Source organism: Thalassophryne amazonica, chromosome 6, assembly GCF_902500255.1.
Source record: "Thalassophryne amazonica chromosome 6, fThaAma1.1, whole genome shotgun sequence".
Lineage (NCBI taxonomy): Eukaryota > Metazoa > Chordata > Actinopteri > Batrachoidiformes > Batrachoididae > Thalassophryne > Thalassophryne amazonica.
Genome location: NC_047108.1, coordinates 112,091,778 through 112,115,497, shown reverse-complemented (window position 1 = coordinate 112,115,497; position 23,720 = coordinate 112,091,778). Strand labels below are relative to the sequence as shown.

The following is a 23,720-nucleotide window of genomic DNA, read 5'->3' as shown; positions in this document are numbered from 1 at the left end:
GAGACATTGTGACCACTGTAATTCAGCATTCTGTGATTAGAATCGTGAATCTGTTTAAGCCCTTATGCATGAAGTTGTATTCAGTCCTGAAAGACTTGTTGGTACCACCTCTGTTAGGAGATAAAGATGATGACGACGACGACGATGCCGATGACAAAATACAGTCATCAGTGCTGACTGGAGGTGACGAGGGGAGACAGGAGAGTCAGGAGCAGAATGAAGTGGACCACGGCGACTTTGAGATGGTGGTGAGCAAAAATTATTCCCCCCCCCAACAAAAAGAACAAAACATGAGGGCGTGGTAGGGCCTGACCATCTGTCCACGAATCTTCTAAGCACAGCTCATCTATGATGTATTTTTCTATGAATCACCTTGTTCACGTATTGAAAAACAACTTGCATTTTATGCTGTCTGTTTGACTCCATTTTGCATTTTCCCACTGATTGTAACAGTGTTAAGAGGGAAATTATTCTGCTGTTTGCTGTCTGTGTCCCTAGTCGGAGTCCATGGTCTTGGAGACTTCAGAGAATGTCAATAATGGTAATCCGTCTCCTCTGGAGGCTCTTCTTGCTGGAGCCGAGGGTTTCCCCCCCATGCTGGACATCCCTCCTGATGCAGATGACGAAACGATGGTCGAACTCGCCATTGCGCTCAGCCTTCAACAAGATCAACAAGGTCCGTGAGTAACAGAATGAGATGTTTAAAAAGAAGAAAGTCACAATTTGAAGTTCACTGTAACTGTCCTATATGAAACACAGATGAAGTGTGATGCCCGTGACCATGTTTTTTCAGTATGCTTTGAACACTCACTGGCACTAAATGTGTAATTTGTTGGTGGAAGAATGATTTCGCACTCTTGTTTTTTCTTTTTTGTTGTCTTTTGACTCGCCCTCTGTGTGTTTGATGTTTCCAGGCAGCAGCAGCAGTGCTCTCGGCCTCCAGAGTCTTGGCCTGTCTGGTCAGGCTCCAAGCTCCTCCTCGCTTGATGCTGGTACGCTTTCAGACACCACTGCATCAGGTAAAAAAACAAAAAAGTGAACAGCAGGTTTTTGTCTCTGCAAGGTTGCATTCAGGTTCCACTTAGTATTTTACAATACTTCAGAAGCACATGAACTAATGAATTGAACTTGTCTCTGTTTTTTCCCTGATCTGAAAAATGATCCATTCTGAACTGTGGGTTTTTGTGATCCATTACACCCCTTATTATCCACAGGAGGAAATGCAATGTATCAACAGCATTATGCTGCATTGTTGATGTTGAGGTATAAATTAAGATTGTGTATCCTGGCCAGATGACTACGCTGTATTTGCTGTTACAGCTGTTGCTATGATTTCAGCCCCAGCGTCAGATGATGAAGGCAGCACAGCTGCTACTGATGGCTCCACGCTGCGGACCTCCCCGGCTGAGCACGGCGGCAGTGTGGGCTCAGAGAGTGGAGGTTCTGCTGTCGACTCTGTAGCAGGAGAGCACAGCGGTGGGTTAAAAAAAATTAATAAATAAAACTCATACTTTAGCTGTCTTATAATGATCACGATAACTTTCTGATGATGGTCACAGGTCCAGATTCCAATGTTTGAAATCTCACATCATAGATCTGTACATTTTGTAAGGCTTTTTCTGCTGACCTTTAATCTTGTAAATGCTAAACCAGAAAAAAGAGAACACCCCTTTCTTTTTGCCAGCGCTGGATTAATTTTACTTAATTTTGATGACCTCAAAATGAGATTATAAATTTGACATTAACCATTAAAGTCCTGTATTTGTAATATATGTATGTTTATACATTAGGAGTGTAACAGTAGATCACATATTGTGATACTTGGATCAAAATTGCAGTATTTTGAAATGATTGTTGTGACTTTGTGATATCTTTTAAAATCAGTAACAGTGAAATAAATTTTGCCCTGTAGAATTGTTTAATTTTTATTTTTTTAAAGGCCAAACAAGAAACGGTGCACAAACACAATGACCATTTTTCTTGCAGGGTTACAGCGCATCCGGAAAGTTTTCACAGCACTTCACTTTTTTAATTTCATTGCAGCCTTATTCCAAAATGGATGAAATTAATTTTTTTCCCTCCAGATTCTACACACAGTATCCCATAATGATGTGAATTTTTATTTTTTTTTAAGATTTTTGCAAATCACGTGTCCATAAGTATTCACAGCCTTTGCCATGAAGCTCCAAATTGAGCTCAGGTGCCTCCTGTTTCCACTCATCATCCTTGAGACGCTTCTACAGCTTAACTGGGGTAAATTCAGTTAATTGGACATGATTTGGAAAGACACACACCTGTCTACATATAAGGTCCCACAGTTGACAGAGCACAAACCAAGCATAAAGTCAAAGAAATTGTCTGTAGACCTCAGAGACAGGTTTGTCTGGAGGCACAAATCTGAGGAAGGGTACAGAAACATTTCTGCTGCTTTGAAGGTCCCAGTGAGCACAGTGGCCTCCATCATCTATAAATGGAAGATGTTCAGACCAGGACATAACAAAATGTGGAAAAAGTAAAGCGCTGTGAATACTTTCTAGATGCACCGTATGTTTCTTTAAAGTTGTACAGTCTGTCACATGTCACAAAACGAGAGTGACAAATATAACTAAGGTTCTATGAAAGCCACCATCCTTCTTTGGAACAACAAAGTAGATTGAATAGAACCCCCTGAACTGGTCTGAACTGTGAACTGGCTCTATGGCCCCCTTCTCCAGAAGTTCTAAAATCTCCTGTTGTAGGGCGGCAGACTGCAATGGGTCGGAAACAACAATCATCCTCACCCCAGACCCGACCACCTCTGCCTCGCATCCCTGAGGACCTCTGGGCGCGATTACTGGAAGCTCTGTGAAACCATTCAGTTCTCGGGGGTCTGCCCGTAGGCTCACGAAAGGCAGGTAGCTTGGAGAGTTGGCCCTCAACTGCGAAGGCATGTGCAGCTCTGGGAGTAGACGGGAGCCTGGATGTAGAGTGAAAAGTTATAGCACATCTGACTGGCTGAGGCCTGGAAGTCCGGTGTAGGTCAACAAACTGTCGCCGAGATTTACTAGCCTCAACAGCACACTCCAAAGTTTGTTGGGCCGCAGGTCCATATACTTGGCCTGGAAGAACCGGCAGTGAACAGAGTGTACCTCTGCAGGATTCAGAAGGGGGGACTGCGTAAGCCACATCTGACATCTAGTGATGGTAAGGGTCGACATCAGTCTGCCAAGCTCTCTGGACATGTCAGCATATCTGGACATATTTGGAGTGAGGCACCACTAAGACTTTGAGTAGCACCATCAACCTCTGCCTCCCTCAAAGACTTTGAGAGGGCAAGGGCTAAATGGGACAGTGAGTTGCCTAGGCGGCAACGCAGACAAGATTACTTCAAGGCGTGGAAAAACATTCACGGCAAGCCCAACACAGTACACTATACTGGTTCTGATACACACACTACTACGTAGTTAATGGGGTTAGCGACACAACTAAACAAGTAGCCAGCCTTCGTTGAAACAACACAGCTAAAGGCTTAGTGGCTACCAGCTAGTGACTTCAACTGTGCACAGAAGAAAATACCCAGCGGGGCAGCGGCAAAGGGCGCGCACCCGGCGAGGAAGGTGTACTCATGACAGGCGAATCAAAGAATACAAAACGGTGAAGCTGTGTCTCGCAGCCTCTGGAGGACGTGTGCAGTGCACGTAGCTCTAACCAAAAGTGGTTTGCGAGGCCCCAAGCAAGAGCGGTAAGATAAGACTTTATTGGTCTCACAGTGGAGAAATTCGCATGTTACATCAGCTCTTAATAAACACACAAGGGACCTCATGTATCAACGTTGCGCACTTGTGGCATAAATTTACAGTGTAAATTTGAAGTACACCAAAGTTGCCGTGCCATGTATCAAGCAGTGCGCACCTGCCCATTTCCGGCATACACCCATGTGACCTTGATAAATGCGGCGGGTGAAAACAATCGTAATTATAATGAACACTTCCATAAATATTCAGACTCCGCTTCAGACACACCCTCATTTTACGACAAGGAAGCCAGGAAGACGGCAAAGAAAAAGAACTCCACCAATCATGACGCGTGCCAATAGAGCATCAAAAGCGGCCGTCGTATTGATTGTTTTGTAGTATAATCAAAAAAGTTTTACAGTGGTCCCTCATTTATCGCGGAAGCTACGTTCTAAAAATAGCCCGCAATAAGCGAAGTCCGTGAAGTAGTCAGCGTTATTTTTTACAATTATTATAGACGTTTTAAAGCTGTAAAACCCCTGTAAACCACTTTATATACTCAATCAGGCATGAACATTTTCTCACTTTTCTCTCGTGTAAACACTTTCAAAGTTCAAACCTTTGTAGAGAAATAAGACCAACCTGTTTTCAGGCCCAAACATTTGTTTGAGAAATAAAAATAGAACGTTTTCCTATAAATAATTATGATGGCTTTTAGAACTAATGAATTTAATTTTAACGATCAACCTATGAGGTTGGACACATAAGAAATTATTAATAGTGACTGACCAGTATTTCACAGTTCCTCTGATCGGTCTTCTTCGTCCTGACGCCACGCCTTTTTCCACTAAGTCAAACCTCGCTGCAGGTGTCGTTTTCCGAGTGAAGAACACAGTTATGGGTAGTTGTTGGCGCTCTTTTTTTCTTCTAGGCGAGAAGATTCTTATAAACAGATACGCAGACCACAGTTTACTGTAAAAACAAGCATGCAAATTCTTGACGTGGATATTTGCTAGCTCAATTAATAAGACACGCCTAATTTTATAGATTTCTTTATTTTTTAAATGTATTTCTTTATTTTATTGTAACAAACGAATGGAGAAGACAAAACCTGATTGCAGCACGGGCGAAGGGAATGACAACACTACAGTTGTAATTATCAATCCCATTGTCTAAACGATCACACCACATAAAGTTAAGCTCAGCGCTGCTCTGGCTCCAGGCTCGAAGTCTGGAGCCAGAGCAGCGCTGTCTTTGCGGTCGGCGCTGTGGCCACGGATCGTGCTCGAGACCAACAATCCCGCAAAAGCGGGATTTGTATTAATTATTATGTAGTATAATCAAGAAAGTGTTATTTATTTAACATATGCATTGATTTGTATGATGGCACTGCTTATCATGTTGATCATTTTCATTTTTATGTGGATTCCAGTGCTGGTTCATTTTGGTGTATAATTTACACCACCTCTCGACCTGGTGTATATTTTCAGCGCACCGTACGCCAAAGACCACATTGATAAATGCCAAGTAGCGCAGCCATTTTGGCATACACCCCATATGCGCTCAAATATCGGCGTACGCAACGTTGATACATGAGGCCCAAGATAAGTGCGAGTAGAAGAAAATGTGCATTCGTAGATAAATGTGTTCTCGACCTCTTCAGAATGCGAGAATGTAGAAAAGAAGCGAGCACTGGGTAGTTATCCAGATGCTAAGCACCGTCCTCTGGGGGTCAGTAGGAATGAAATAGAACTGACAAAATGTAGTTTCTGCTGAAATCCAAACGTTATAATGTCTGTCTGTTTTTGTAACTGGTTTCAAAATTACACCTCATTTTAATGAAGAGAACATTTATCTGGTGGCAATTCCTTGGCCATTGTTGTCTTTTCCTTTTAACGCAGTTGTGCATGTTTAGAGATGACTTGTGACCTGACCCACTTGATTTATGTGCGTTCCCGGGTCGTGCACACCGACATCATGTCAGTGTGCATGCACAACATATTAGGTAGGGGTGGTGGCCATGTGGTTAGTGCACTTGGTTTTAGTCTGGAAGGTTCACGGTTCAACCCCACCCTTGCTACATTTTTCCATGTAATGTGGAGTTGAATCAGGAAGGGCATCCATTGTAAAACCTGTGCCAAATCAGCATGCAGACCCACCTTGGATCTGTTGTGGAAACCCCGAGTGTAAACTAGGGAGCAGCTGAAGGGACTTACTTTTTATGAGAAACATATTAGATTAATAGTAATAAACTGTTTTGGAAGGTTATCTGCCATCTTGGTTTATTTTAATTGAATGAGCAGCCGGCTGACCTCATGCCACCTTGACGATTTCTCCACGTGATCTGTCATGTCATTACCAAGTGAAGGTCATGGTGTCTGAACAGTGGTGGGCACAGCTAACCAAAAAGTTAGCTTCAATAATCGCTAATCCGCTAACTGAAAAGTTAACTTTTATAATGATAAACTGATTTTTAAAAAAAATAGCGGAAGCTACAGCTAACCAATAACTGCAAACTTTTAATATTGACTCCGGTACACTGTCAGCTATTGACAAGCCAGTTTTGAGTTTAAGCACTGTCGATGCTTCTGAGTTGAATCAAAGGCGATTACAAACTCAACACAAACAGTGAGTCAGAGCATCTGTCTTTGTGCGCCCTGCACACTGCTGTAAGAAAGAGTCATTTACATTCACAGTGTACAGAGCCCCTGACGTGGGCCAAAAGCATAAACAGAAAAGCAGGTTTGACTTATGGTTTGATTTAAAAATAAATGAGTGATGCAATGGAGACACGCACATCCAAAACACACAAAAAGGCGTGCAGGACCAAAAAAAATATATCAAAGAGAGAAGCTAAATGATCCGCACAGCCACAGCAAATAAAATTTTCTGTATTGGAGCACTGTGGCTGTGTGGATCATTTGGCTTCTCTCTTTGATTTAAAAATAAAACTAATATAACTAATAAAAATAATTCTGGACGGTTTATTGATATTGGCGGTGTTCTATGGATTTTGACCCAAAATCCATAGAACACCGTCATCTACTGGTTGGGAGTGTACTGTCATACGGGCGCCATTCGGTGCACTATATTACAAACAGAATTTTCAATTTTGGAAATACATTTTTTTTTTAAGATGAAAAAAATTACATATTTGCAAATACAGATTTATTTGTAAAAACCAACACACATGTTATAGTAACGTTTTTTTTTTTTGTTTTTTTTTAACTAATCAACCAGTGATGAGGAGGCTCAATTTCCCATAATGCCTTTTGGCTCTATGAGTTTTACTGCTCTTAGTGCATTACTTTAAAACTAAAAGATATTTGTGATATTTTCACTTTGTAAAAATGACAGAGTTAACATTAATATCAATAAACCGTCCAGAATTAGTTTGTTTTTTAAATCAAACCACAAGTCGAACCTGTTATTCTGTTTATGTCTTTTGCCAGTGTCAGGGGCTCTGTATGCTGTGAATGTAAATGACTTCTTTTGTTTTTTTCATTTGTGGCAGCTAGGCCCCTTCTGCCATGGTAGGGTTGAGCTCAGCTCCTCACAGTTGCCTGACAGGAACTAACGTGTGATTTTAGGGTTTACAAATGTTTTTGACCATTTGGCTTTACTTACTATGCCAGCAAAAAAAACGTTAGCAGACTAAAAAAAACCTAAATTTAGTGGAAGCTAATTGGGCTGCTGATGGTTTTTGAAATTAGCTGAAAAGATAATCTGCTAACAAAAAGTTAGCTTCACTAATTAGCGGGTAGCAGATTAGTGGAACTGTGCACACCACTGTGTCTGAATGCTTAAATTTCTACCCATTGGGTCAAAATGCTTGTTTCCAGACAGTTTGAATTTTGATAATATTGGCAATCAATCAATCAATCAATTTTTTATATAGCGCCAAATCACAACAAACAGTTGCCCCAAGGCACTTTATATTGTAAGGCAAGGCCATACAATAATTATGTAAAACCCCAACGGTCAAAACGACCCCCTGTGAGCAAGCACTTGGCTACAGTGGGAAGGAAAAACTCTCTTTTAACAGGAAGAAACCTCCAGCAGAACCAGGCTCAGGGAGGGGCAGTCTTCTGCTGGGACTGGTTGGGGCTGAGGGAGAGAACCAGGAAAAAGACATGCTGTGGAGGGGAGCAGAGATAAGAATAAAAATTAGTGGTGCCAAAGAAAAAAACTGACTTGAATCTTAAAAAACCAATATAGCTTTAATGTTGCACCTTTATGTGACTAGGATCTAATACTATATTGTGGAGCTAGTATATTGTTAAACTGTGTGTGTTACAGATATGTGTGTGGATATTTCTTACGGTACTGATTTGCAGCTATTACACTTTTATCAAAATTTTAAGGTGTCTAAAACATGTGAGGACATTAGACAATTCAAGTGCTTCTTGAATTGTTTTGGTTGCCTTCACATTCACACATTTATTACTTTGCTTCCAGTTTGTTTTATGATGCTTGTGCATGTGTACATACAGCGTCAGGGCGTAGCAGTGCCTACGGTGACACAGCAGTGGAGGGCCACCCTGCAGGTCCAGGCAGTGTGAGCTCCAGCACCGGGGCCATCAGCACCACCACGGCCCAGCAGGAAGGAGAAGGCTCAGAGGGTGAAGGCGAAACTGAAGGAGACATCCACACAAGCAACAGGTCAGACATCCAGAATAAGAAGCTTCACTTTGATTTACCACGGAAGGTTTTAGTGTTAACCACATGGACCACATACATTTGTCCTGTCAAAACTGTTTTTGCCATTGTGTACAAAAAAAAATGCACCTGATCATGGAGATAATGTTTTGCATGTAGTTTGACCTTTTCAAAGCAATTGGTTGTTTCAGTAAGTAAATGTACTCAGCTTCATAAAAGGAAACATAGAATTTAAACACATTTTTGTTGTCTTCAGGTTGCACATGGTTCGTCTCATGCTTCTGGAGCGCCTGCTTCAGCATCTTCGACAGCTTCACAACGTAGGAGGAGTACAAGCCATCCCGTACATGCAAGTTATTCTCATGTTGACCTCTGACCTGGACGGGGAGGATGAAAAGGACAAGGGCGCCTTGGATGACTTGCTTGCACAGCTTATTGCAGAACTTGACATGCACAAAAAGGTAACTGGGATGCTTTTGCATGAATCAAGCTGCGAGTGTTTAACACTCATCACCTTTAACCCCCCCCAGGATGTTTCCAAGAAGAATGAGCGGAGTTCCATCAATGAGGTGCACCTGGTGATTATGCGACTGCTCAGTGTGTTCATGTCTCGTACAAAGTCTGGTTCCAAATCTTCTTCTGAGGTACATCCCTATTTCTCATACACTTCTTAAAGCCAGTTTCAGGCATCTGATTCCAACATGTTGACACTTACAGTCACTACAGAATACAGTGTTGGAGCCTCTGCTTTCTATTATGTTATGTGTTTCCACGTTGAAACCTTGGATGCTGCTTTTATTACTTGTTTGTATTTAGGATGTTTTGACAGCTGTTTGGTTTCTTTCTCTCCCAGTCGTCCTCACTGATTTCCAACGCCACAGCGACGGCCTTACTCAGCTTGAGTGCTGTTGACTACTGTCTCCATGTGCTCAAGTCCCTCCTGGAGTTTTGGAAGAGCCAACAGGGTGAAGAAGAGCCTGTCACCACCAGCCAGCTCTTGCGCCCACACACAGCCTCCTCGCCTCCAGACATGAGCCCTTTCTTCCTGCGCCAATATGTCAAGGTGTCATATAAGATTTGTGTTTGGTCTAAAATGTGACAAAGCGTGTTGAGTCTTGCAAATGTAAAAGTGTTTGTCCCCCTGTCAGGGCCATGCTGCTGACGTGTTTGAAGCCTACTCTCAGTTGCTGACTGAAATGGTGCTCAGGCTGCCGTATCAGATCAAGAAGATTGCGGACACCAACCCACGGATCCCGCCTCCAGTCTTTGACCACTCCTGGTTCTACTATCTTTCTGAAGTCAGTCATCATGAATGATTCATACACATTTGGTGATTCATTAAACTGCACTCAAGCTACATTTGAAAGTAGCAGTGTGCTTCAGAAGGCGTCAGACAAACAACCATGGTGCTTGAATACATTTGGTAGTTCTGAAGAACAGACATTTTTAATTCCACTCCATGCTTGTGTGGTTGTTTTGGCAACAATCTGCACCTTTGGAATCCTGTTGGAAGTTGCAGATTATCGTCCGTTTGCTGCGACAGTACCCGGGGATAAGCACAGGCCCAACAGCCTATGTAGGGAGGGTTAGTGGCAGAGAATACAAAGTTCTCTGATGTTCCTCAATATAAAAAACACTGTCTGAGCCATTGAAGTTCTATATTTGTGTTAATTTTAGTATATTTTAAAATTGTTGAGTGAACCTGAGCGTTGTCTGATTTTCTTCCTCAGTCTGTTGTCCATGTGAAAATATTCTGCATTTTTTCTCCCTTTTCAGTACCTGATGATCCAGCAGACACCGTTTGTAAGGAGGCAAGTCAGAAAGTTGTTGCTCTTTATCTGTGGTTCCAAAGAAAAATACCGCCAGCTGCGGGATCTGCACACTCTTGACTCTCATGTGCGCAGCATCAAGAAGCTCCTGGAGGAGCAGGGCATCTTCCTGCGAGCTGGCGTGGTAACAGCCACGTCTGGCTCCGCCCTGCAGTATGACACCTTGATAAGTTTGGTAAGTTTCTCCTCCTGGTCGAGGGTAGGAGTCCCTCTCCCCCAGTTCGCATGGCATTATTTTGGTGGACTGGTTGAGACTAATTTGTTTCTTGGACCAGATGGAGCACTTGAAAGCTTGTGCTGAAATAGCCTCTCAGAGGACAATTAACTGGCAGAAATTCTGCATGAAGGATGACTGTGAGTATTTTGACATCAGTGTTTTGTTCATGAAAACAATCTTCTCTTAAGCTGGTGGTGTTAATTTTGTTCACTCTGCTTCCTCTCCTCTCCTCCAGCTGTGTTGTACTTCCTACTCCAGGTTAGCTTCCTTGTGGATGAGGGTGTCTGTCCGGTACTGCTGCAGCTGCTCTCTTGTGCACTGTGTGGTAGTAAAGTTATGGCCAACTCGGCTTTCTCGACCTCAGGAGGAGGCTCTGGTAGCGCTGGACAGACCGGAGCTTCTCAGTCTTCTCAGAGCAAGTCTTCCAGTAAGAAGAGCAAGAAAGAAGACAAGGAGAAAGACAAGGAGGGTGAGATGTGACACAGTTGGCATTTTCACTTACAGTCTTTGTAATTTACAAAGCAAGTAATGGAGCCATGACTCTGACAGGTGATGGAGTTGGCAGTCAAGAGGATCAGCTGTGCATGGCTCTGGTCAGTCAGCTTAACAAGTTTGCAGACAAGGAGACGCTCATCCAGTTCTTGCGCTGTTTCCTACTTGAGTCAAACTCATCAGCCGTGCGCTGGCAAGCCCACTGCTTGGCCTTACATATATACAGGTACTCCTTCAACGTTGTTACACACGTGTACATGCATACAGTTAGTTACTCTGACAGTAACAGTAAGGTACATTTGTCCTTAGACCGTAACAGCAATTCTTTAATTGTTAATTCAATATTTTTGTTGACTCCTTTTACTTAAAGTTGAAAGTCTCCACTTCAGTCACATCTTGATTGTGTGAATTTGCCTCCATGGTGGAGGTGTACAGAGATAAAATTACAAAAACTGCTTGAACACTTATGTACCCGACTGTAATTTCACAAAGCCTGTTTGTGCAACAAAGTTGATTCTTGATTCTTCTCAATCTGTTATGTTCATCATACATACAGATGTAGCACCCACAAACTAAAAATAAATGGATACGTAAAGGAATGGGAGCCTTGGCAGCATTAAATTATTAAATGTTGCAGTTATCTTCTGGACTGGCTGTCATGTGAATGCATCTCTCTGTAGGAACTCCAGTAAATCCCAGCAGGAGCTGCTTCTGGAGCTAACCTGGGCCATCTGGCCTGAACTTCCTGCTTACGGCCGTAAAGCAGCCCAGTTTGTCGACCTGCTTGGATACTTCTCACTCAAGACCCCTCAGACAGAGAGAAAGGTTTGTTTGGATGCTTCTGACTTCAGTGTAGTAATTCTTCTTAAAGTGATTTCTAAATAGACTTTTCAGACTCTCAGGAGGTCTTCTTATTGGAGGTTTTTGTGTCAGTATGTTTAATATCCAAGGGAATCTGAGACTTGCTGTGAGCTCTGATGTTGTGGTGGATATTATTGGAGAATGCCTTTTATTTTTGGTGGCAAAACGATGTACACTGACATTTTTGTCTTTGATGTTGTGTGTTTCTATTAGTCCAGTAAAAATTAAGTGGTTCCTGGTTCTGTTATAGTGCTGAAAAAGCCTCTGAATAGTTTTATTTCTTCCAGCTAAAGGAGTATTCCCAAAAGGCTGTGGAAATTCTGAGAGCGCAGAACCACATCCTGACAAATCACCCAAACTCCAACATCTATAAGTATGACGACACACTCATGTCATCACTTTATAGTAGTGGTTACAGTCATGCTTATTTTGTTTTGTTTTGTTTTGTTTTTCCAGCACTCTGTCAGGTTTAGTTGAGTTTGATGGCTTTTATTTGGAGAGTGACCCCTGTTTGGTATGCAACAACCCAGAAGTTCCCTTCTCGGTATGTGAAGTTCTTCCATACTGATGCAAATCAGTGTTCAATAAAATGCACAAAAAGTCAAGCATAAAGATTCTATTATGATATATATATTTTTTTAACTTAAACAGTAAACATAATTGGTGACAGCCAGAGGCTCTTTGTGTGTTTCTGACTCAAACCATGATGTAACTACAGCAGAATGAGAACGTGCACAACAGCGCTCATAAGACTGTTTTATGTGCATCTGATCCAATACCGTTTTTATCCTGACATTTTGTATTTTTTTCTTTAACCTCCAGAATATCAAACTGTCCTCTATCAAAGTAGACACCCGCTACACCACCACACAGCAGGTGGTAAAGCTTATTGGCAGCCACACCATCAGTAAAGTCACAGTGAAGATTGGCGACCTGAAACGCACCAAAATGGTCCGCACCATCAACCTTTACTACAACAACCGGACGGTACAGGCCATCGTGGAGCTGAAAAACAAGTAGACCTGTTTCCATTTTTATCTCTTCTGGCAAAATAAAAACTAAATTTATTTACTGCTTTAATTGTCCAACTTTATTATATATAAGCCTTTTGTTGTTGTTTTTGTTTTTGTTTGTTTTGTTTGTTTTTTTGTTTGTTTTTTTGTCCAGGCCTGCTCGTTGGCACAAAGCGAAAAAAGTTCAGCTCACTCCAGGGCAAACTGAGGTCAAGATTGACCTCCCTCTACCCATCGTTGCATCCAACCTCATGATCGAGTTCTCAGATTTTTACGAGAACTACCAGGCCTCTACTGAAACGCTGCAGTGTCCGCGCTGCAGCGCATCTGTGCCAGCCAACCCTGGAGTGTGTGGCAACTGTGGCGAGAATGTGTATCAGTGCCACAAGTGCAGGTGAGCCACATTTTTCTCTGCAGCTTTGAAAACGAGACACGTTGAAGTGGGTTGGTTTTTGGGCTCTAATGGTGCCGCCTCTGTTAGGTCTATAAATTACGATGAGAAAGACCCTTTCCTGTGCAACGCCTGTGGCTTCTGCAAATATGCCCGCTTTGACTTCATGCTGTATGCTAAACCATGCTGTGCTGTGGATCCTATTGAGAATGAGGAAGACAGAAAAAAAGTAAGTGATCACAAAAAAAAATCATTTGAAAAAGCATTCAGTTTATATATATATATATATATATATATATATATATATATATATATATATATGAGGTCTATTAGAAAAGTATCCGACCTTATTATTTTTTTCAAAAACCATATGGATTTGAATCACGTGTGATTACATCAGACATGCTTGAACCCTCATGGGCATGCGAGAGTTTTTTCACGCCTGTCGGTTACGTCATTCGCCTGTGGGCAGTCTTTGAGTGAGGAGTCACCCACCCTCTCGTCGTTTTTTCATTGTTTAGGAATGGCTCAGAGACTGCTGCTTTGTTTGATAAAATTTTTTTCAAAAACTGTAAGGCACAACTGAGTGGACACCATTCGATAAATTCAGCTGGTTTTCGGTAAAAAATTTTAACAACTGATGAGAGATTTTGGTCTGGTAGTGTCGCCGTAAGGACGGCCCATGGCGTCTGACGGCGATCTGCGCTTCGACGTCCTGGGTGAATTAAGCCTTAAATTAGGATGTTTTCAGGTTGAAACAGGCCGACGACGGCGTCTGGAAACGCTGCACGACGTCCCGGTCCGTGGGAAGTCCTTACACCGACAGAAACACCCCCTAATCTCTCATCAGCCGTTAAACTTTTCACCGATAACCAGCTTAATTTCTCGAATAGTGTCCACTCGGATATTCCTCACAGGTCCAGAAAAAATGTTGATAAAGCAACGCGCGCCGTCTCGAGCAGCGTGTGAAACAAAGGAATTCAGCCGAGAGGGCGGGACCACATCTCACTCAAGGCCTGCCCACAGGGAATGACGTCACCGACGCGTGAAAAAACTCACGCATGCGCACGAGGGTTCAAGCATGATTGGTGTAATCGCATGTCATTCAAATCCATATAGTTAAAAAAAAAAAAAAATGAAAGGGTCGGTTTATTGTCTAATAGACCTCGTATATATATATATACTCAACAAAAATATAAACGCAACACTTTTGGTTTTGCTCCCATTTTGTATGAGATGAACTCAAAGATCTAAAACTTTTTCCACATACACAATATCACCATTTCCCTCAAATATTGTTCACAAACCAGTCTAAATCTGTTATAGTGAGCACTTCTCCTTTGTTGAGATAATCCATCCCACCTCACAGGTCTGCCATATCAAGATGCTGATTAGACACCATGATTAGTGCACAGGTGTGCCTTAGACTGTCCACAATAAAAGGCCACTCTGAAAGGTGCAGTTTTGTTTTATTGGGGGGGGGGGGATACCAGTCAGTATCTGGTGTGACCACCATTTGCCTCATGCAGTGCAACACATCTCCTTCGCATAGAGTTGATCAGGTTGTCAATTGTGGCCTGTGGAATGTTGGTCCACTCCTCTTCAATGGCTGTCCGAAGTTGCTGGATATTGGCAGGAACTGGTACACGCTGTCGTATACGCCAGTCCAGAGCATCCCAAACATGCTCAATGGGTGACATGTCCAGTGAGTATACCTGCCATGCAAGAACTGGGACATTTTCAGCTTCCAAGAATTGTGTACAGATCCTTGCAACATGGGGCCGTGCATTATCCTTCTGCAACATGAGGTGATGTTCTTGGATGGCACAACAATGGGCCTCAGGATCTCATCACGGTATCTCTGTGCATTCAAAATGCCATCAATAAAATGCACCTGTGTTCTTTGTCCATAACAAACACCTGCCAATACCATAACCCCACCGCCACAATGGGCCACTCGATCCACAACATTGACATCAGAAAACCGCTCACCCACACGACACCACACACGCTGTCTGCCATCTGCCCTGGAGAGTGTGAACCGGGATTCATCCGTGAAGAGAACACCTCTCCAACATGCCAAACTCCAGCGAATGTGAGCATTTGCCCACTCAAGTCGGTTACGACGACGAACTGGAGTCAGGTCGAGACCCCGATGAGGACGACGAGCATGCAGATGAGCTTCCCTGAGACGGTTTCTGACAGTTTGTGCAGAAATTCTTTGGTTATGCAAACCGATTGTTTCAGCAGCTGTCCGAGTGGCTGGTCTCAGACGATCTTGGAAGTGAACATGCTGGATGTGGAGGTCCTGGGCTGGTGTGGTTACACATGGTCTGCGGTTGTGAGGCTGGTTGGATGTACTGCCAAATTCTCTGAAACGCCTTTGGAGACAGCTTATGGTAGAGAAATGAACATTCAATACACGAGCAACAGCTCTGGTTGACATTCCTGCTGTCAGCATGCCAATTGCACGCTCCCTCAAATCTTGTGACATCTGTGGCATTGTGCTGTGTGACAAAACTGCACCTTTCAGAGTGGCCTTTTATTGTGGGCAGTCTAAGGCACACCTGTGCACTAATCATGGTGTCTAATCAGCATCTTGGTATGGCACACCTGTGAGGTGGGATGGATTATCTCAGCAAAGGAGAAGTGCTCACTCACAGATTTAGACTGGTTTGTGAACAATATTTGAGGGAAATGGTGATATTGTGTATGTGGAAAAAGGTTTAGATCTTTGAGTTCATCTCATACAAAATGGGAGCAAAACCAAAAGTGTTGCGTTTATATTTTTGTTGAGTGTGTATATATATATATATATATATATATATATATATATATATATATATACATATATACGAGAGGGCTGGACCAGTGCTCACTCAAAGCCTGCCCACAGGCAAATGACACAACCGACAGGCGTGGAAAAACTCACGCATGCGCACGAAGGTTCAAGCTTGGCTGACGTAAAAACATATGAATCAAATCCATATAGTTTTTGAAAAAAATAAAAAGGTACAATACTTTTCTAACATACCTCGTGTGTGTGTGTATATATATATATATATATATATATATATACACACACACACACACAATGCATATGCTTTGTTTTCTGCAGGCTGTGACCAATATCAATAACCTTCTGGACAAAGCAGACAGAGTCTACCACCAGCTGATGGGCCACCGACCCCAGTTAGAGAGCCTCCTGTCAAAAGTCAACGAGGCAGCTCCAGAAAAGCCTCAGGTCAGTAGGGCTGGGGCACAACAATCCATTCCTGGATGCATTGCGATGCAGATGATTATGAATTGATTCGCAAATGTCAGTAATTGATTTTGTAAAGATTCATTGCAGGAGTTGTAATGCAGCTGCTGGCCACCGTTAATGTGCACTGGACCAGGAGGCAGAGCTGTGGTCTTATACACCTCTCTGCAGCTTCTCTCCCCCTGCCATCCCCTCATTACCCCATCCCCGTAGAGACGGTGCCTGCTCCCAGACCACCAATAACCAGCAAAAATCTATTTAAGCATAAAAATTCAAAAAGAAAAAATAATATAGCACCTTCAATTGCACCACAGACTAAAACAGTTAAATGTGGTCTATTAAACATTAGGTCTCTCTCTTCTAGTCCCTGTTGGTAAATGATATAATAATTGATCAACGTATTGATTTATTCTGCCTAACAGAAACCTGGTTACAGCAGGATGAATATGTTAGTTTAAATGAGTCAACACCCCCGAGTCACACTAACTGTCAGAATGCTCGTAGCACGGGCCGGGGCGGAGGATTAGCAGCAATCTTCCATTCCAGCTTATTAATTAATCAAAAACCTAGACAGAGCTTTAATTCATTTGAAAGCTTGTCTCTTAGTCTTGTCCATCCAAATTGGAAGTCCCAAAAACCAGTTTTATTTGTTATTATCTATCGTCCACCTGGTCGTTATGAGTTTCTCTGTGAATTTTCAGACCTTCTGTCTGACTTAGTGCTTAGCTCAGATAAGATAATTATAGTGGGTGATTTTAACATCCACACAGATGCTGAGAATGACAGCCTCAACACTGCATTTAATCTATTATTAGACTCTATCGGCTTTGCTCAAAAAGTAAATGAGTCCACCCACCACTTTAATCATATTTTAGATCTTGTTCTGACTTATGGTATGGAAATAGAAGACTTAACAGTATTCCCTGAAAACTCCCTTCTGTCTGATCATTTTTTAATATCATTTACATTTACCCTGATGGACTACCCTGCAGTGGGGAATAAGTTTCATTACACTAGAAGTCTTTCAGAAAGCGCTGTAACTAGGTTTAAGGATATGATTCCTTCTTTATGTTCTCTAATGTCATATACCAACACAGAGCAGAGTAGCTACCTAAACTCTGTAAGGGAGTTAGAGTATCTCGTCAATAGTTTTACATCCTCATTGAAGACAACTTTGGATGCTGTAGCTCCTCTGAAAAAGAGAGCTTTAAATCAGAAGTGTCTGACTCCGTGGTATAACTCACAACTCGTAGCTTAAAGCAGATACCCGTAAGTTGGAGAGGGAAATGGCGTCTCACTAATTTAGAAGATCTTCACTTAGCCTGGAAAAAGAGTTTGTTGCTCTATAAAAAGCCCTCCGTAAAGCTAGGACATCTTTCTACTCATCACTAATTGAAGAAAATAAGAACAACCCCAGGTTTCTTTTCAGCACTGTAGCCAGGCTGACAAAGAGTCACAGCTCTATTGAGCTGAGTATTCCATTAACTTTAACTAGTAATGACTTCATGACTTTCTTTGCTAACAAAATTTTGACTATTAGAGAAAAATTATTCATAACCATCCCAAAGATATCGTTATCTTTGGCTGCTTCAGTGATGCCGGTATTTGGTTAGACTCTTTCTCTCCGATTGTTCTGTCTGAGTTATTTTCATTAGTTACTTCATCCAACCATCAACATGCTTATTAGACCCCATTCCTGCCAGGCTGCTCAAGGAAGTCCTACCATTATTTAATGCTTCAATCTTAAATATGATCAATCTATCTTTGTTAGTTGGTTATGTACCACAGGCCTTTAAGGTGGCAGTAATTAAACCATTACTTAAAAAGCCATCACTTGACCCAGCTATCTTAGCTAATTATAGGCCAATCTCCAACCTTCCTTTTCTCTCAAAGATTCTTGAGAGGGTAGTTGTAAAACAGCTAACTGATCACCTGCAGAGGAATGGTCTATTTGAAGAGTTTCAGTCAGGTTTTAGAATTCATCATAGTACAGAAACAGCATTAGTGAAGGTTACAAATGATCTTCTTATGGCTTCGGACAGTGGACTTATCTCTGTGCTTGTTCTGTTGGACCTCAGTGCTGCTTTTGATACTGTTGACCATAAAATTTTATTACAGAGATTAGAGCATGTCATAGGTATTAAAGGCACTGTGCTGCGGTGGTTTGAATCATATTTGTCTAATAGATTACAGTTTGTTCATGTAAATGGGGAATCTTCTTCACAGACTAAAGTTAATTATGGAGTTCCACAAGGTTCTGTGCTAGGACCAATTTTATTCACTTTATACATGCTTCCCTTAGGCAGTATTATTAGACGGTATTGCTTAAATTTTCATTGTTAAGCAGATGATACCCAGCTTTATCTATCCATGAAGCCAGAGGATACACACCAATTAGCTAAACTGCAGGATTGTCTTACAGACATAAGACATGGATGACCTCTAATTTCCTGCTTTTAAACTCAGATAAAACTGAAGTTATTGTACTTGGCCCCACAAATCTTAGAAGCATGGTGTCTAACCAGATCGTTACTCTGGATGGCATTTCCCTGATCTCTAGTAATACTGTGAGAAAGCTTGGAGTCATTTTTGATCAGGATATGTCATTCAAAGCGCATATTAAACAAATATGTAGGACTGCCTTTTTGCATTTACGCAATATCTCTAAAATCAGAAAGGTCTTGTCTCAGAGTGATGCTGAAAAACTAATTCATGCACTTATTTCCTCTAGGCTGGACTATTATAATTCATTATTATCAGGTTGTCCTAAAAGTTCCCTAAAAAGCCTTCAGTTGGTTCAGAATGCTGCAGCTAGAGTACTGACGGGGACTAGCAGGAGAGAGCATATCTCACCCATGTTGGCCTCTCTTCATTGGCTTCCTGTTAATTCTAGAATAGAATTTAAAATTCTTCTTCTTACTTATAAGGTTTTGAATAATCAGGTCCCATCTTATCTTAGGGACCTCGTAGTCCATATTACCCCATTAGAGCGCTTCGCTCTCAGACTGCGGGCTTACTTGTAGTTCCTAGGGTTATAAGAGTAGAATGGGAGGCAGAGCCTTCAGCTTTTCAGGCTCCTCTCCTGTGGAACCAGCTCCCAATTCAGATCAGGGAGACAGATACCCTCTCTACTTTTAAGATTAGGCTTAAAACTTTCCTTTTTGCTAAGGCTTATAGTTAGGGCTGGATCGGGTGACCCTGGACCATCCCTTGGTTATGCTGCTTTAGACGTAGACTGTGGGGGGGTTCCCATGATGCACTGTTTCTTTCTCTTTTTGCTCCGTATGCATCACTCTGCATTTAATCATTAGTGATCGATCTCTGCCCCCCTTCACGGCATGTCTTTTTCCTGGTTGTTTCCCTCAGCCCCAACCAGTCTCAGCAGAAGACTGCCCCTCCCTGAGCCTGGTTCTGCTGGAGGTTTCTTCCTGTTAAAAGGGAGTTTTTCCTTCCCACTGTGGCCAAGTGCTTGCTCATAGGGGGTCGTTTTGACCGTTGGGGTTTTTCATAATTATTGTATGGCCTTGCCTTACAATATGGAGCGCCTTGGGGCAACTGTTTGTTGTGATTTGGCGCTATATAAGAAAAAAGTTGATTGATTGATTGACTGTTCACGTTCTTTATGTAAACCTGTGTTTTTGCTTTTGCTCAAGTCATTTCTTTGAACCGGTGGTGTCCTTTTTATGCAAGTACGTTGGCCATATGGCTTCATTACGGCCTCGCTGCATAAAAACTGGATGCAGGGATGAGATTTTTCCACGGATCGGTGGATTTCCGCCGATTTTACAGTCCCGGGGGTCGATTTTGTGAAATGTCCAAATCCGTTGAGAAAAGTTTAGGGGGGTAAGAATGCAAAAAAAAAAAATAATGCCAGGAGTACCTTTGTTTAATAAAATTGTCTATTCAGAACACTGAGTGGTCTTTATCGCCGACGCAGCAAGTTCGATCAGTCCGTCAGTCAGCCGAACGCAGAAGTAACGCTGTGCTGATCAGTGACCAGTATGAAGTACCGTATTTTCTGCACCATAAAGCCCCTTTCACACCGGGGGTGCTCCCGGTTGCTCCCAGTTGCACCGTGCGTCATTATGACGACGCCATGTGGAAGCAACTCAGTGCCAAGACAATGCAGCTCGGCGCCACAACAGCGCGAGGGCGCAAGTCGGGCGCCGAAAAATTAAACCTGTTTAATTTTTTTGGCGTCCTGTGCTTGGCGCAGAAAGGAAGTGGTTCCAGCGCAAGTCGGGGCAAAGAGGCGTAATTCGGGGCAAAGAGGCGTTACCCGACGTGACTTGAAGCCAATTTATGATTCCTGCTGTGTTCCGTTGTTCCCGCAGTATAAATCACACAGGATTGTTGTTATACTGTGTACTTAATGCAGTAAAAACTACATGCTGAAGAAAAAAAAAAAGCAGAATGATTGCCAGAAATATCCAGTAAAAAGTCTGGTCATCTCTAGTCCACTCATGGACGTTCGTTCACACGCACACATGTGAACAATTAAAAGAAAAAAAAAGTGTGGCTCCAGGCATTAGTTCCTTGTTCTCTGCTCAAACTCTCACATCACAGTTAAAAAAGGGACAAAAAAAGGACATGAGACAGGACATGTTAACATCAAATAGAAATCCAGACATCTACACATTCGCTTGAAGGTTCGTTCGCGCGCGTGTGCGCGCATCTCGCAGTCAAAGGAGGAAAGAAGAAAAAAATTGTCTGCAGGCAGTTAGTTCCTTTCTCTCCTGAAACTCTTATCACACTTAAAGGACATAAGTCCAGGACATGTCAACATCAAGTTGAACTCCAGACATCTCCACATTTGCTTTAAAGGACGGTTTGTGCACACGTGCGTGCGCGCGGTCAAAGAAGGAAAGAACAGACAGCAAAAACAGCTCACTACTTCCAAGGGCAGCGACGTGTGTACTGTGTTCAGAAAACAGACTGGATGAGAGGCAGAAAATGAGGCTATTTAAAGTTTAGAGTGAGGGGGAGCAACTGGCAGCACCTGGCAGCCAAACTTGCAGCGCAATGAGACGTCATCAGGCGCAAGCCAACACAGTAATTAACCGGCAATTAACTCCAAACAGCGCGGTTTTTCGGCGGCGTCATGGCGCAATAGGGAGCAACAGGGAGCAGCCCCGGTGTGAAAGGGGCTTAAGGAGCACCTAAAAGCCTTAAATTTTCACAAAAATTGGCCGTGCATCCTATAATCCGGTGCGCCTTATGTGCGCACTGAATTCCAAAATCTGTAAAAACGGCCGACGTTGTCTTTGACCGTCGGAATATCGGACCATTTCCCGCTGACACAGGGACGTAATACGTAAAGTACGTACACTGGCAGCGTAGAGTATGTACCCTGGCAGCGATAAACCAATCGGAGAACATTACGTAATACGTAAAGTACGTACGCTGGTAGCATAGAGTATGTACGATGCCAGCAATAAACCAATCAGAGAAGAGTCCGTGGTACGTACACTTACCTCCGCCACTCCTCCAGTAGTTACCGTATACTACAGGTATCCTGCAAAACATTTGTTTGTCTAACGACCCCCGAAAATGGCGCCAGCAAAGAGACATGCTTACGAGGCACAATTCAAATGCGGTTGTTCATGGGAATAGAGCAGCTGCAAGAGAATTCAAGATAAATGAATCTGTGGTACGTAAGTGGAGGAAACAAGAAAATGAACTGCGCCAAGTTAAAAAGACCAAACAGAGTTTCCACGGAAACAAAGCGAGGTTGGCAAAGCTAGAAGACCAACTCGAGCAATGGGTCATTGAACAAAGAACAGCCGGGAGAAGCGTCTCTACAGTCACCATTCGGCTGAAGGCAAAAACGATAGCGATGATGAGAGGGAAGATAGCGGAAACCTGGTGTGTTTGATGGCGAAATTGCCCAGCTGTTCATTTCGGACACAGAAGATGAGGACTTCGATGGATTTGTGACAGAACCATAATAAAAAATAATGTGAGTACCATATTGTTAAATACCGATAGTTCAAAGTTGTTAAAAAGTTCAAATAAACTCACTGTTTTGCTTCCGTGACCTTTTTTTTTTTTGTAGACTATATGTTTTAGCGTGCGCCTTTTGTAAGGGTTAAGTACCCGCTAATTGAGGGCGCGCCTTATAATCCGGTGCGCCTTATGGTACAGAAAATACGGTAGGTGCGCAATGAGCATGTAGTGTAAGGGAGGTAACTGTGTAGTCTTTCAGCTTCCAATATTCGGTAGTTTTCCCGCCAACAAATCATAAAAACCAAGATGGTATCGAAGCGCAGTCGAAGCTGTTACTTACGTACGTTTTCATTGGTTATTACAAAGCTTATGACCAATCAGCGCAAAGGTTATATATGCGTTTCTCCCGCCCTTTCTTCGGTGTTGCACACACACACACAGTCAGTGGATTATGTAAACAGACATTTTGACATTATTGTAGTGTGCTAAAACATTGTAATTATATATACATGTATGTGTGTCTATATTATATGTACATGTATACACGTGATGACAGTGTTATAGGTGGAGATCACATCGACTAAATATAAACCTTATATGGTCTGACAGTTCAATGGACATAGAACATTGGATTATACATGTACATGTTTGTTTGTTGACAATTGTGCCATGCTGAAAGTCGAGAATGCTGAAAATCAATTAAGTCTAGTTATGAAAAAATATTTTGGTCACAAAAATACACATGTACAGTAGATGGTCTTAGTAAGGGTTTACAGTTTGAATTATAGATATGAACACCTGGCATTTATAGTAGTTTTTAATATCATTTTAGTGCAATTTACATGTTTTAAAACAGCAAAAATGCTTTGGCTGGCCCCTGGACCCTTATTTTCCTCTGAAAATCGAATTTGCCAATCTCATCCCTGTGGATGAGAGTGCATGATGCAGACACAAGTTCAGTACTGCTGTACATGAGAAGAGAAGAGACATGAGAAGAGCCACCTGTTTTTGGACTACACTTGACACATGCAGAAAATTTAGTCAACCTCTTTACAGCATACAGTAGTGTTCAGAATAATAGTAGTGCTATGTGACTAAAAAGATAAATCCAGGTTTTGAGTATATTTCTTATTGTTACATGGGAAACAAGGTACCAGTAGAGTCAGTAGATTCTCACAAATCCAACAAGACCAAGCATTCATGATATGCACACTCTTAAGGCTATGAAATTGGGCTATTAGTGAAAAAAAACTAGAAAAGGGGGTGTTCACAATAATAGTAGTGTGTCATTCAGTCAATGAGTTCGTCAATTTTGTGGAACAAACAAGTGTGAATCA

General features: G+C 42.3%; 1 protein-coding gene across 1 annotated transcript in view; it reads left to right on the top strand.

The window, feature by feature from the left end:
- The window catches only part of ubr4 (ubiquitin protein ligase E3 component n-recognin 4), a 181,892-nt gene that overhangs the window by 127,712 nt on the left and 30,460 nt on the right, over positions 1-23,720 (top strand). Inside the window, 20 exon segments of the mRNA XM_034173148.1 lie at positions 118-248; positions 499-676; positions 915-1,019; positions 1,339-1,476; positions 8,207-8,375; positions 8,629-8,833; positions 8,903-9,016; positions 9,226-9,435; positions 9,521-9,670; positions 10,149-10,376; positions 10,477-10,555; positions 10,654-10,887; positions 10,968-11,136; positions 11,591-11,735; positions 12,059-12,144; positions 12,228-12,315; positions 12,594-12,787; positions 12,939-13,178; positions 13,266-13,404; positions 16,294-16,419. Coding sequence (XP_034029039.1) covers positions 118-248; positions 499-676; positions 915-1,019; positions 1,339-1,476; positions 8,207-8,375; positions 8,629-8,833; positions 8,903-9,016; positions 9,226-9,435; positions 9,521-9,670; positions 10,149-10,376; positions 10,477-10,555; positions 10,654-10,887; positions 10,968-11,136; positions 11,591-11,735; positions 12,059-12,144; positions 12,228-12,315; positions 12,594-12,787; positions 12,939-13,178; positions 13,266-13,404; positions 16,294-16,419 — 3,128 coding nt within the window.